Source organism: Puntigrus tetrazona, chromosome 3, assembly GCF_018831695.1.
Source record: "Puntigrus tetrazona isolate hp1 chromosome 3, ASM1883169v1, whole genome shotgun sequence".
NCBI classification, from domain to species: domain Eukaryota; kingdom Metazoa; phylum Chordata; class Actinopteri; order Cypriniformes; family Cyprinidae; genus Puntigrus; species Puntigrus tetrazona.
In genome coordinates, this window is record NC_056701.1 from 28,478,259 (window position 1) to 28,490,162 (window position 11,904).

General features: G+C 38.2%; 1 protein-coding gene across 1 annotated transcript; it reads right to left on the reverse strand.

Annotated features, from left to right (window-relative positions):
* Positions 1-953: 953 nt before the first annotated feature.
* Positions 954-11,768, reverse strand: LOC122334530 (highly reducing polyketide synthase PKS6-like). The gene is made up of 6 exons (XM_043232527.1): positions 11,673-11,768; positions 11,439-11,592; positions 9,067-9,227; positions 8,496-8,702; positions 7,415-7,596; positions 954-7,320 (listed from the first exon to the last, which is right to left on the reverse strand). Exons 1-6 carry the CDS (start codon positions 11,728-11,730, stop codon positions 1,777-1,779), a joined length of 6,306 nt encoding a protein of 2,101 aa, XP_043088462.1. The 5' UTR covers positions 11,731-11,768; the 3' UTR covers positions 954-1,776.
* Positions 11,769-11,904: the final 136 nt, after the last annotated feature.

The window sequence follows — 11,904 nt, forward strand, 5'->3', positions numbered from 1 at the left end:
GAAATGTTAATTGCTCATCTTGCTTAGGATTCATGGTGATCTTTCCTTCAGGTGTGCATGTATTATCTTCAAATTATATTGAAGATTAATAAGAATAAGTTATTTAAAACCATATTTTAATCCAAAGTGAAATGTCTTGAGCATGATAGAATCACATTTCCTGCTCATTACCAGAGCTCTCCTGATCTTCTTCCTCTAGCTTATCCATGTCCCCATCATAATCATGTGACCAATTCAAATCTATTCCCCTAACCCTAAATGCAAACTCATTAAAAATTACATGATAAATACATCTATAGAAAGCTTTAAACTTAACGAAATAATGCAAAAATCAAAAACACAAACGCTAAGATTACAATCTTAATCCTTAAAGATAACTTCTGTCTATGAGTAGATGGAGGGTCGGGAAATTCATCTTTGCACCACCATATTATAAATATTTTCCTATTATTTCCCCCCCAACACATTTTGTCAACACATCAGTCCCATGAGGCCCCTTTAAAAGACTTTTAAAAAAAAACTTCCCAAATGATTAAATTTCAATGTTTTGATAATTATCCAGGAACTCCAAACGAACAGGGACGTCTTTCAATTTGAGGGCAATTGTTCATGCCCTCAAAAACTGTAATACCACCCCCAGTGGCAGATTTATTTCAAATTTTTCACAGACCTTTGGGGCCACGAGTCAAACAGGTCTACCAAATTTTGTCCCAATCGGTCTCCATTAACCTTGTCTAATAGGTGCTTAAACTTCATTGGCCAATGTCATGTTTATTAAGTTGCCTAGTTACAGCTACTGTTTTGGATAACAACTAAACACTTACCAAAGTCCTGTGCTGATGATTGGGGCGAGGTAATGGTGTAGGCAATGTGAGTACAATAAAATACAAAGTGAAAATAAAATGCAAGTAATTTTTATTTCTCAGATTTGCTTTGGATAAAATGGTTGTTGGCTATGTGCCCAAAGATATCATTACAGTCAGTGGTGTAGTGGTGGATATACACAGGTATGCCCACTTCTCAAGGCACGACTACACCACTGATTACAGTCACATCTGATTCCCAGTCATAACAGCAAATCATTCTTTACTCTCTTTGTAGGTTTATTGATAAATTATAATATATATTTTTTTACTCTATTGATTCCACATTTGCTTGGAAAAAGATCATCATGGTACAGTACTAGCATTTACTACAGAAAGTCTTAGTCTACACCTTAAGTACAAGCGATGAATAATTCATGAACATATCTTAACTGTTTACAGTTGTCATTGTAGACATTATTTTAAACATCATTCATAATTCATCTTTTAAATAATTCCTGATATTATTGTGAATTATTTCATATTTACAAGGACTTTTGAGGACTTTGTTCATTCTTTGCTGTTACCAATTATGAACTACATATACCAATTATGAACTTACACACTTATGAAATAAAAATTTTCAATCATACAACTTTGGTTTAAAGTGCATTAAAATAGACAAGGAAAACAAATGTGGAATGTATGTTTAGTATGTGTTTAAACCTAGTGTGACAAAACCTAAATAAAAACAATTATACACAATACCTGAAAAACCTCAGTTGGTTATTGCAGTTATATGTGGTTTTAACACAGATGATGCTAGAATCAAGATAGTTTATCCGTAGTGGAATGAACTTGAACTTAAGTTCATTGCATTGTTTAATTAAGTACTATGGTACTGCACACCCATTTTACATCAAAATGTCATGATTGTCTGATAAAGTCTGCTTTGGAGAAATAAAAATTGCTATTACAGGTATGTGGAGTTGCTCTCATCTTCACTCTGATATTCATCTTCACAGTTTTCCTCCAGCATTTTGATGAGCGTTGACAGTGTGTTGTTTGGATCCAGCAGAGTCACTAGAGGGACATTCACACCTCTTTCACAGAAAATAAGATTCTGCAGAGTCATGGCTAACATTGAGTCTATGCCTAAATCAAAAAGGTGAACATCATCATTCAGCTCATCCACCTCAACACCAGTTGTTTCACCAATCAAGAACTTCACATAATCACGTGGTGAGGATGATGTCATGGGTTGCTCGGGTCTAGACATGTTCGCTCCAGTTTTAATCATTGCTTCCTCTCCGATTTTGAACAACCGCATTCTTAGTGATTTGTTCTGACTGAATATGTTATTCCAGTTATTTTTCAAATTGAATTTGCAAATGACCTGTTGAGGTTTGTTGATCAAGAGGCACTGCTCAAGACTTTCATGGATTTCTGGAATCTCCAAAAGCATGATTCCCTTTGCCTCCAGAAATCGTTGGAAATGGACTTTGTTGAACAGAAGACCAAGATTCAAAGCTCCCCAATTAATTGACTGTCCAGAAAGCCCAGTGTTCCTCCGGTACTGACAGAAAGTGTCCATGAATGTATTAGCTGCAGCATAATTCGTTTGTGAGGCATTGCCAATGAAGGCAGAGATGGAGGAATAGCACACAAAATAATCCAGATTGCATTGAATGGTAGCACGGTGAAGGTTAATCACTCCATTTACTTTTGGCCTCATAACTTTCTCATAAAGAGATTTGTCAAGATGTTCAATTAGCCCATCATGCAGAACGACTGCACTGTGAAACACCCCTTTGATGGGACTGGATGGAAAATGCTTTTCAATATTAGCAATCGTCTGGTGCACTTGCTCAGAAACAGAAACATCACATGGCAGAGACTTAATGGTAGAACCCCAGCGGCTACTGACCTGACATATTTCTTGTTGCGTCTGAGGGTTTGGATTACTCCTAGACAAAATGACAATTTTCCCTCCTCCTTTCTGAGCGATGAACTTTACTGTCTCAAATCCCAACCCTGTTAAACCACCTGTAACAATATAGACTGAATTTTTCTGGAACAGACATGGTTTAAGCATCACGGGTATGTCAGACAGCTGGTTCTTGGCATCACTATTCAGGACGATAATGGGTAGGATCTGGCATGTGAAGTATGATTCAGATTCTTTTACAGAAATAAGATCAATGTCTTGAGATTTTACAACAGCTGTTGTGTCCAAAGACAAAGCCTTTTTGTCCAAATGCATGGATTTTAGCCAACGGTAGATGTGTGGCATTTGCATTTTCAGTAATCCTTTTTGAATTATTTGGGACATGGGGAGGGTATGGAAGCGGACCTCCTCATTTGTACCTCTGAATTTCGTAGCATTAAATGGAAATTCTGTCTGATTTTCAAAGACAAGAACAATGTCATTAATGCCTCTAATGCTGCTGGCCATTTCAATTATTTTTAGCGTATAAGGAGGTAGAAGAACAGCTCCCACAGCTTCACTAAAGTCACAAGACAGCTGATCAGCCTGCATGCTCACTTTGACGTTCCAGCCTAATCTATTTGCAATGGAAATTAACACATTCATTAAAGCTGAGTCAGGAACAGTTGAGAAAATACCCAGTTTCTTTTGCGGTTTAGCCTTGGGTAAAGCCTTGTGCAAGATCTGCCAAGCCAGTACCATATAGGAGATGCAAGGGGTGCCATTCAGGAATAAAAGCTTTTTTGCTTTGCAGCAAACGGCTGCTGGGAGAACTACTTTAGAGGTGGCAGCCACAGGGTAGCAAGACACAACATGATCACCGACTTTAAATCTACTGACATCTTTACCGACAGCTGTAACAGTGCCGCTGAAGTCAAGGGCTAAGAGCTTATGGTTTTCAGTAGTGTGCTTGTTCCAATACAATGTCTGACCATAAGTCAGGTCAGAAATACTGACTGGAAAGTAATCTGATGAATGAACACAGATTTTACTGAGGCGAAGCTCAATATTTTTCCCTTGATTGAGTTCAATAGAATTATCCATTTGAGTCACTGACAGATTTGTCATTACATATGGGTCAGATGTTTGCAAGGTAAAAACTTCTTCATCAGGCAACATGTGGACACTTCTTGAAGAGATGGTTGGCATAGGTGTGTGGGTGATTTCAGGTTTAAGAATTTTGCCTTCCTTCACCAATAGCTCTGGATATTTGTCACAGGGGTACGATCTGAGAACCTGAACCAAAGCTTTGATGTCTTCAAAAGTGCCAGAGCCAATGTCGATCAGCTGAAATGAAAGTTCTGGCAACTCAGCTGCACATGCTCTTGTCATGCCTAACAGAACAAACCCAGGATTTATGTAGTCCACTATGCTCTCGGAGGTCCTATAAGTTATTACTCTGATATCACCTCGGAAATTAAGTGCTCTGAGATATTCAACAATCTTTCTGAAAATCTCACAACAAACTGCCATGCTATTCAAGACCTTCTCAGATTCAAGGGTTGATAGGTCTGTATCACCCCACATAAACAAAATTTCCTGGAAGCTTTTCTTCACACTTGAAATGTTCAGTTTTGACAAAATAAGCTCAACTCCACCTTCTAGCAGTGTGTTAATGTATGAAGAAGGCACATATCTAGATGTTGAGTCCAAGTACTGTTGCAAAGCTTTAGAAATTCCTACCTGGTCAGAAAAAATCAGTGCCTTAATTGGTGTATCATATGTGACCACTTCAGATGTCATACTAAAGCTGTTATGGAAGAAATACTCATTGACTACTTGGGAACGACTTCCTAGCATTCTGATCGTCACATGAATAAGTTCAACCAGCACTCTACCCTGTTTGCTCGCTAAGCAGCCACATATGTCAAAACCATCTTCTGCCACATGCATTGCTCTCAGATATACAATCATCTCCTCTTCCAATGGTTCAAATACAGTCAGACTTCCAATTTTTGCAGGAAATTGGGGTCTTGCTGATAGGTCATGCCCTATAGTTACAGGAACAAGTTGCATAACGTAATCCAAGACCACAGGGTGAAGATGATAGTCATGTAATTGAGGCAGTAATTCCTTTGGGACCTTCAAAACAGATATAGCTTCTCTAAATGCTTCCCCACAATAAACATCTGCCTTATTTATGAAGACAGACCCATACTCAAATCCTGTTTGACTTAGCTGCTTGTAGAGTTCTTCAGTAGTCATGTGGAACATGCATCTTTTGTAAATAGAGTCTAGTGAAATGAGCTGCTCTTCAGGCATTCTTTCCGGGTTTGCTTCTATTGTGCCGAATGCATAAAGTGCTGAAATAGACTGTATTTTGAAGTTACATGTATTATCTTCCAAATGGTCTGGATCCAGATGTACTTTTATATCTGGCGCATTCCGGGTAAAAATGTATGGACTCTGGAATGTTATGCTAAGCTGCAGAGAACTTAGTGGAACCTTAGGTTTTGCATATGCCATGAAACTTGCTAAACCCAACTCTGTGTAAAATGCCCCAGGAATTATGGCAACCCCACTGTGCTTGTGGTCTTGCAAGAAGGCCACTGATTCAGAGGATAAATCACAGGTGAACACTGAACTGTCTTCACTCATTTGTGTAACTACTGGATGGTTGCCAGTTGGACCAATCAACTGCAAACGAGAATCGAATACATCTCTCTTCACATCATCAAATTGGTAGCGAGGGTAGGGAATTGGTTCAGACTCAAAACCTTTGTAGAACATTTCCCAGTCCACTTTGACCCCAAGCTCAAACAGTTTGCAAACAACTGCAAGCATTGTCTCATGATCTTTATCAGGTTGTACTGAGGAAAGCACAGCAAAGTCTTTCCCCAGCGTCTCAGTGATGTACCTCTGCAGAGATCTCCTTGGGCCAATTTCAACAAATACCACACTCTTTTTGTTTTTAGCTACAGATTTCACAGCTTGTTCAAATTGAACTGGCTCTCTGATATTTCTTGCCCAATATTCACCGGTAATAAAATCTGAAGAACACAAACTAACACCTGTCACTGTTGAGAACAATTCTGTCTCCAAATCACATGCTTGTAAAGAACCTATACTCTCTTTCACTTTAGATATAATGGGATCCATCTTGTAACTGTGGTATGCTGCAGGTACATCCAAAATGCGAAGGAACAAATCTTTTCCACTTGCTGAGTTGCTCAGTTTCTGATGGAACCTATCAATGACATCTGCATCTCCTGAGAGTGTGCATGACTGTGGACTGTTAAAAGCAGCCAGACAAATCCTTCCTGAATAAGATGGAAGCATTTTCAAGATTTCAGTAACGGCCATATTACTGACTACCAGCATCTTCCCTCCTGTCACAGTGCCTTGCAAAAAACTGCGATAGTGTATGACTTTCACTGCATCGTCGAGTGACAACAAACCAGAACAGTGAGCTGCAGCAACCTCTCCAATAGAGTGACCCAAAACAGCATCAGGATTGATGCCCCAGTGCTTCAGAAGTTTGACAACAGCAACCTGAATAGAAAACAGAAGAGGCTGGGCAATCTTTGGATCAGACAGCTCTGTACTTTCACTTTTTAGCATCTCTGTCAGATTCAAACATCTGTAGCTTTGCAACAGCCTTTCAATCTTCATGATTTCTTCTTTAAAAACTGGCTCTTGTTTAAGCAGCTGTTTGCACATACCCTGATATGTAACACCATTGCCACAAAACACAAAAACTAGCTTGGAGGTCGTCTTTGATGGTACAACCTTTTTCTCCACGGCAGAAGTAAGTTTCTCTTGCAGATCTGCCAACGACGATGTTTGAAATACTTTTCTGTATTTGTGTTTCAAATGACTTCTTCTACATGCAGATGTGTACAGTAAAGACTGTAGATCTGATATTTTTCCTGCACTTATCTGTTTTGCCGTATCTTCAATTATATTTTTTATGGATTTTTCAGAGGTTGCAGAGACCACAAAGTACTGATGGGATTTGCTTGTCAGCTGAGCTTTTGGCTTTTTTGACTGCACATATTGTCTGACATGCACATGTGCATTTGTTCCACCAAACCCAAAGTTGTTAATTCCTGCAGACCTCCCTGCTCTGCAGTCACTGACCCATTTTTCAGCTGTAGTGGGGATTTTCATATTTAGAGATTTGACATCTATGTTAGAGTTTTCCAAAGAGTAGAACAATGATGGCACAATGGTTTCATGCTGCATCATCAAAAGAACCTTTATGAGCCCTGCAACCCCTGCAACAGATTCTGTGTGTCCAATATTGCTCTTAACAGAACCAATGATGAGTGGCCCTGACAACTGAGGTCGTGCTTTGGCAATGACTTTTGAGATGCTACCTGCCTCTATTGGATCTCCAACTGGAGTTCCAGTCCCATGCGCCTCAATGTACTGGACACTAGTCAGGTCAGTCTCTGTTGAGTAGATTTTTCTAAGCAGGTCCTCCTGCTGTGCCATGGATGGTTTGGTAATTGGACTAACACTGTGGCCATCTTGATTTACTGCAGTTTTGCTGATGATACCCCAAATATGATCATGGTCTTCGAGAGCCTGTCAAAATACAGACAATACAACGGTTTTTATTATCATAAGGTACACATTGCTGCCCTAGTGCTGTGTTTGAATGAGACAAATATTTCTTTACTTTTTTCAAAGGCTTTAGCAACACGAGCCCACATCCTTCACCTCTACCATATCCATCTGCTTTATTGCTGAAAGGTTTACTTATTCCATCAGAGGAGATCATTTTTGCCTTGGAGAGAGCCACAAAAATGGTTGGTTCCAATATACAGGTCACACCACCACACAAGGCCATTTCACAGTCACCTGTTGATTAGAATAAAGATTAAGCGGGCAGCTTAATGGCTAATAATTTGTTTGATTAATTAGTAAAACTTAGTAAAAAGCAAGAAAAGATTAACTATATCGACCTAAGGCAATAAGCAGATTACCTTGAATATACTGACAATGACAAATAAGTGTACTGAAAAATGCTTTTTTTATAGAATTTCTTCCAAGATAAACCTGCAGACAATTATAAGGTTACTCACAGGTTTTTCCATGTATCTTGAAGTTATTGCCACAGTTCTATGAATTTATGCTTTAGTTGTAGTTGCTGCACATATATAAATTCCTTATTTTACATCCCTAATCCTATCCAAGTAGCAGGTCATTTTATTCATACAATGATGGGGCAGGTGCTTAAAACCAGCTACAGAATCTTGTGCAATTTCTTACATATAAAGTTCTTGCCTCCGTGAAATTAACCAGTATTAACTTTAATATCTCTACCGCATGGTTAAGCTTACTTGGATAAATAATAAATACATCAAAAGGAAGAGTTGAGAGATTTTTTTTTCATAGCTGTATTGCCCCATCTCTGTCTTTTTGTTGCCATGAGGGGTTTGGATATTTCCAGTTTTCAAATGACAACAGCAGTTTACAAACTTCAGGAAGTCACACAGAAGAAATAACACTGTTATTTTATATAAAATTTATCTAGGATACTAATAAATTTGAGGGAATGTTTATTAGCTCCTTTTTGGGGTGAAGGTTAAAGGGTTAACGCTGTCTTTATGGTCGCATTAGGATTTCTGCTGGGAATCGGATATGTGCGTTAAAATATAGATCGGACGTCCAGATATCGGATATGTATCAGATTAAAATTCACATTTGAAATTAAACCAGATCAGGTGTGAAAAAAAAAACATATTTATCAATACTACCTTGTTTAATAGCTTGACAAGCTAAGTGAAGAGCGACGAGAGATGAGGAGCAAGCACAGTCGATGGACAGCGAGGGGCCAGTGAAGTTGAATATGTATGAAATGCGGTTGGCGGCAATGCTCATTGCGATACCAGTGCCATGGGTGTGGTCTATGTGTTTTGGATTATACCTCACATTTGCCAGCTCAAAGTCTCTGTTCATTAGGCCTGAAAACACAAAACATGTTAGCTTTGCGATTCATAAACACTTAATATATTCATATTACAAGTTATACATAGTTATACAGGTATACATATTACAAGTTCCTCGCTCAGTGTAAAATTAGTTGCAGGGTTTAGAAAGGCAACCATTAAGTTGATCAACTTGTGTGCTATTTGTGACACCAGAAAATACAGCACAAATTCATTTTGAGTTCAGAGTCGCTATTTACCAATGCATCTTTACCACAGGTTGCTCCGAAGGTCCTTCCCATGCAATAAGCGCATGTGTGTTTTTGTTTTTTTTACTGTGATTAACAGTTTCTTTCACTTAAATCAAAAGTTACTTTCTTTTATTTAGATAATACGTTACCCAAAAAAACTCCTGTTCTTGTTCCACTGGCTTTTTCCATTGGTATTCCAGCATCCTCTAGTGCTCTGTAGCTGCACTGCAGCAGAAGTTTGTGTTGAGGGTCCATGTTGCTCGATTCCGCATCAGTGATGCCGAAGAACTTGTGGTCAAACTCATTCAAGCTATACAGAACAAAAGGGCAACGATGGGATTATTGCTTTTGGGATTAAAACAATAAAAAATTCAAAAGGCAAGACAAGACAAGTTCCTTGTCCTCACAACCAGATTGCCTTAAATGAATTGACACAGACAAATAAGTGTACTAAAAGATTCTTCAAAAAAAATTTCAGTCAGTAGGTCCTTCCTCAGAGGAATCCAATGAGGAGAAGTGTTTGTACAACTAATCCCATGACTGTCCAAATATGAGCCAGTCATCACAAACACTGTGTTTTCTCATGGGAACCAGGGATGCCTCCAAAACTGTTGCGAAGACGCAACAAGACAGGGACAGCTTGAAGGGCAAGAACTTGTACTGATATTCTCAGGGATCACGATTTCAGGGATGGATGAATTTGAAAATTGCATTTGCATTATGCAGTGACATTTTAAACAGTGTAATCCCCCAAGTGGGACAAGCAGCACTGAAGATGTACCAGAAAGGGGGCAATGAGGTGGAATACAGGGACATGGATTGACGGACTAGGGGGTGGACCGAAGCAAAGCCTCCTCTGCTCTGAAGCAAAAAACTGAGTTTGCGTTGCACCTGTTGCCTGTTTATACTCTGGATGCAACCTCATGCCAATGTGCATTGACTCGTTTAGTTTACACTCAAAGTGGATTGGTCTCTTTTGTGAGATTCCTAATTCCCAATTAGTTGTCGAAAGTGACCAACTTCCAAAAAAAACAGGTTTAAATCATTGCTATCAAGTGACTAAAGCATTTAATCATGTTAAAATGTGTTGAAATAAACACATATGCAAGCTTCCACCTCCACCAGGTATGAGACATAATACTTATTATTCTTTTAGTATTATTCTTGTGTTTTTATTCAGCCATTATCAGCCTTTATACTGGCAAAAAAGGCTATATCAAATCACATCGATTCAACATTTCAACTATTATAATTTTTATCTCAGAACATTTGACCAATACCAAACTAATAACAACTATAGATTTGTTTATTTAATTATATATAAGTGATATATCTTTGTTTACAAAAATAGACTTTTTAATTTCCCAAACCTACTGCTAGATTCTGGAAGAAAAATTCTTTAAACAGTGGTTCAAGAGGATGTGATGCTGTTCCTTCAAGATTCACTCACAACTTATCTGTCCATAAAGCCTATGAAAAATCATTTATGGCCCTGATCTTAAAAACCTAAAAAAAAATACTAGAATGCTGCCTAAGTCTTAATGGATGTTCTGTAACATCCTCATCATCAGTCAAGAATTTGAGTGTATTATTTGACAGGAACCTGTCAGTCATTCAAACTCAAATTTCTAGCATTTTGTAAATCTGCGTTTTTCCATATTAAAATACAGTTGAGTATACCCCTCGCGTTTCAGCAACCATTTTAGCATATCTTCTCATGGGACATTACCATACAAATGAAACCTGTATATATTTAGATTAGTCGGTGTGCAACTTCTATGACAGTAAAGATTTACTGTCTTAAAATAACTCAACATACAGCTAACATTGTCAAAAGAGCTGGCAACAAAACTGATAACAGCTATACTTTGTTTAACTATGTAAACCCACATGTCCTGTTCACCATACAAATGTGTATTTTAGATTAGAGCAGTTAAAATTTAGGGCTTTGAGTACAATTCTGGACGTTCAACATGGCACTTCATGGCAAAGAACTATCTGAGGATTTGAGAATTAGAATTATTGCTCTCCACAAAGATGGCCAAGGCTATAAGTAGATCAGTAACACTCTGAAACTCACCACATGAACTCCTGCACTACACTACTGTTGGACTTCATTTCCCATACTCCATTGAATAAATTGGTTGCATCTGCAATTTTAATTAAACAACTCCAAACACAGCATTACCGTCTTCACGTTCTACAAACCAGTTTGCCTTTCTTTCATATGTCCACAAACATTTGTTCAGCTCTCAATGATGTTTGATGTTTTACTAAAATTAATATTCACATTAAGACAACTGAGCAGGCTAATCCAAGTTTTCAGAGTCACTGGTAGGTGAATCTGATCATATTTTGAGCTCAGCTCTGCAGGGTTGGGTTTGAGGAATCCTGCTTCAGTGACTTCGGGAGAGGCAAGCGAGAACCTGCCTCATGCTATACCTCTGTTCTGTTTCTATATGCTGCTGTCACTGTTGCACTTTGTCCCTTGATAAAATAAGTAAATGAATTAAAGTCTTACCCTTCGATGAGTGCTGCCTTTGCTGTGTTTGTCTTTCCTACTTTACTCTCATCTGGATCGTACCAATGAGAGAGATTAAACCTGTCATTTGGTATCTGAACAGTACAGTTCTCTCCATGAAGGAGGACTCTCCAAAAGTTTTCAAGTCCCTCGCCTAAAACCGATGAGAACATACCATGTTAATATAATTTAGGCTGAAATCATATAAAAATAATGAAAACTGTTGACAATTACCTCCAGGAAAATGGCATCCAATGCCAACAACAGCGATTTCTGCATAATCATCCATCATGTTTCACATCGTTGAGTGCAGATACATTTGTACAGTCTATAGACAGCAAACTTTATAGTTGAGGTAATGTATTTGACATAGAATGGACCATTATTATTAATCATTTAGAAAAATATATATATAATATAAAGAGACATCCTGAAAATCTGGTTTTAATGCAGCTAAGGTAAGTGT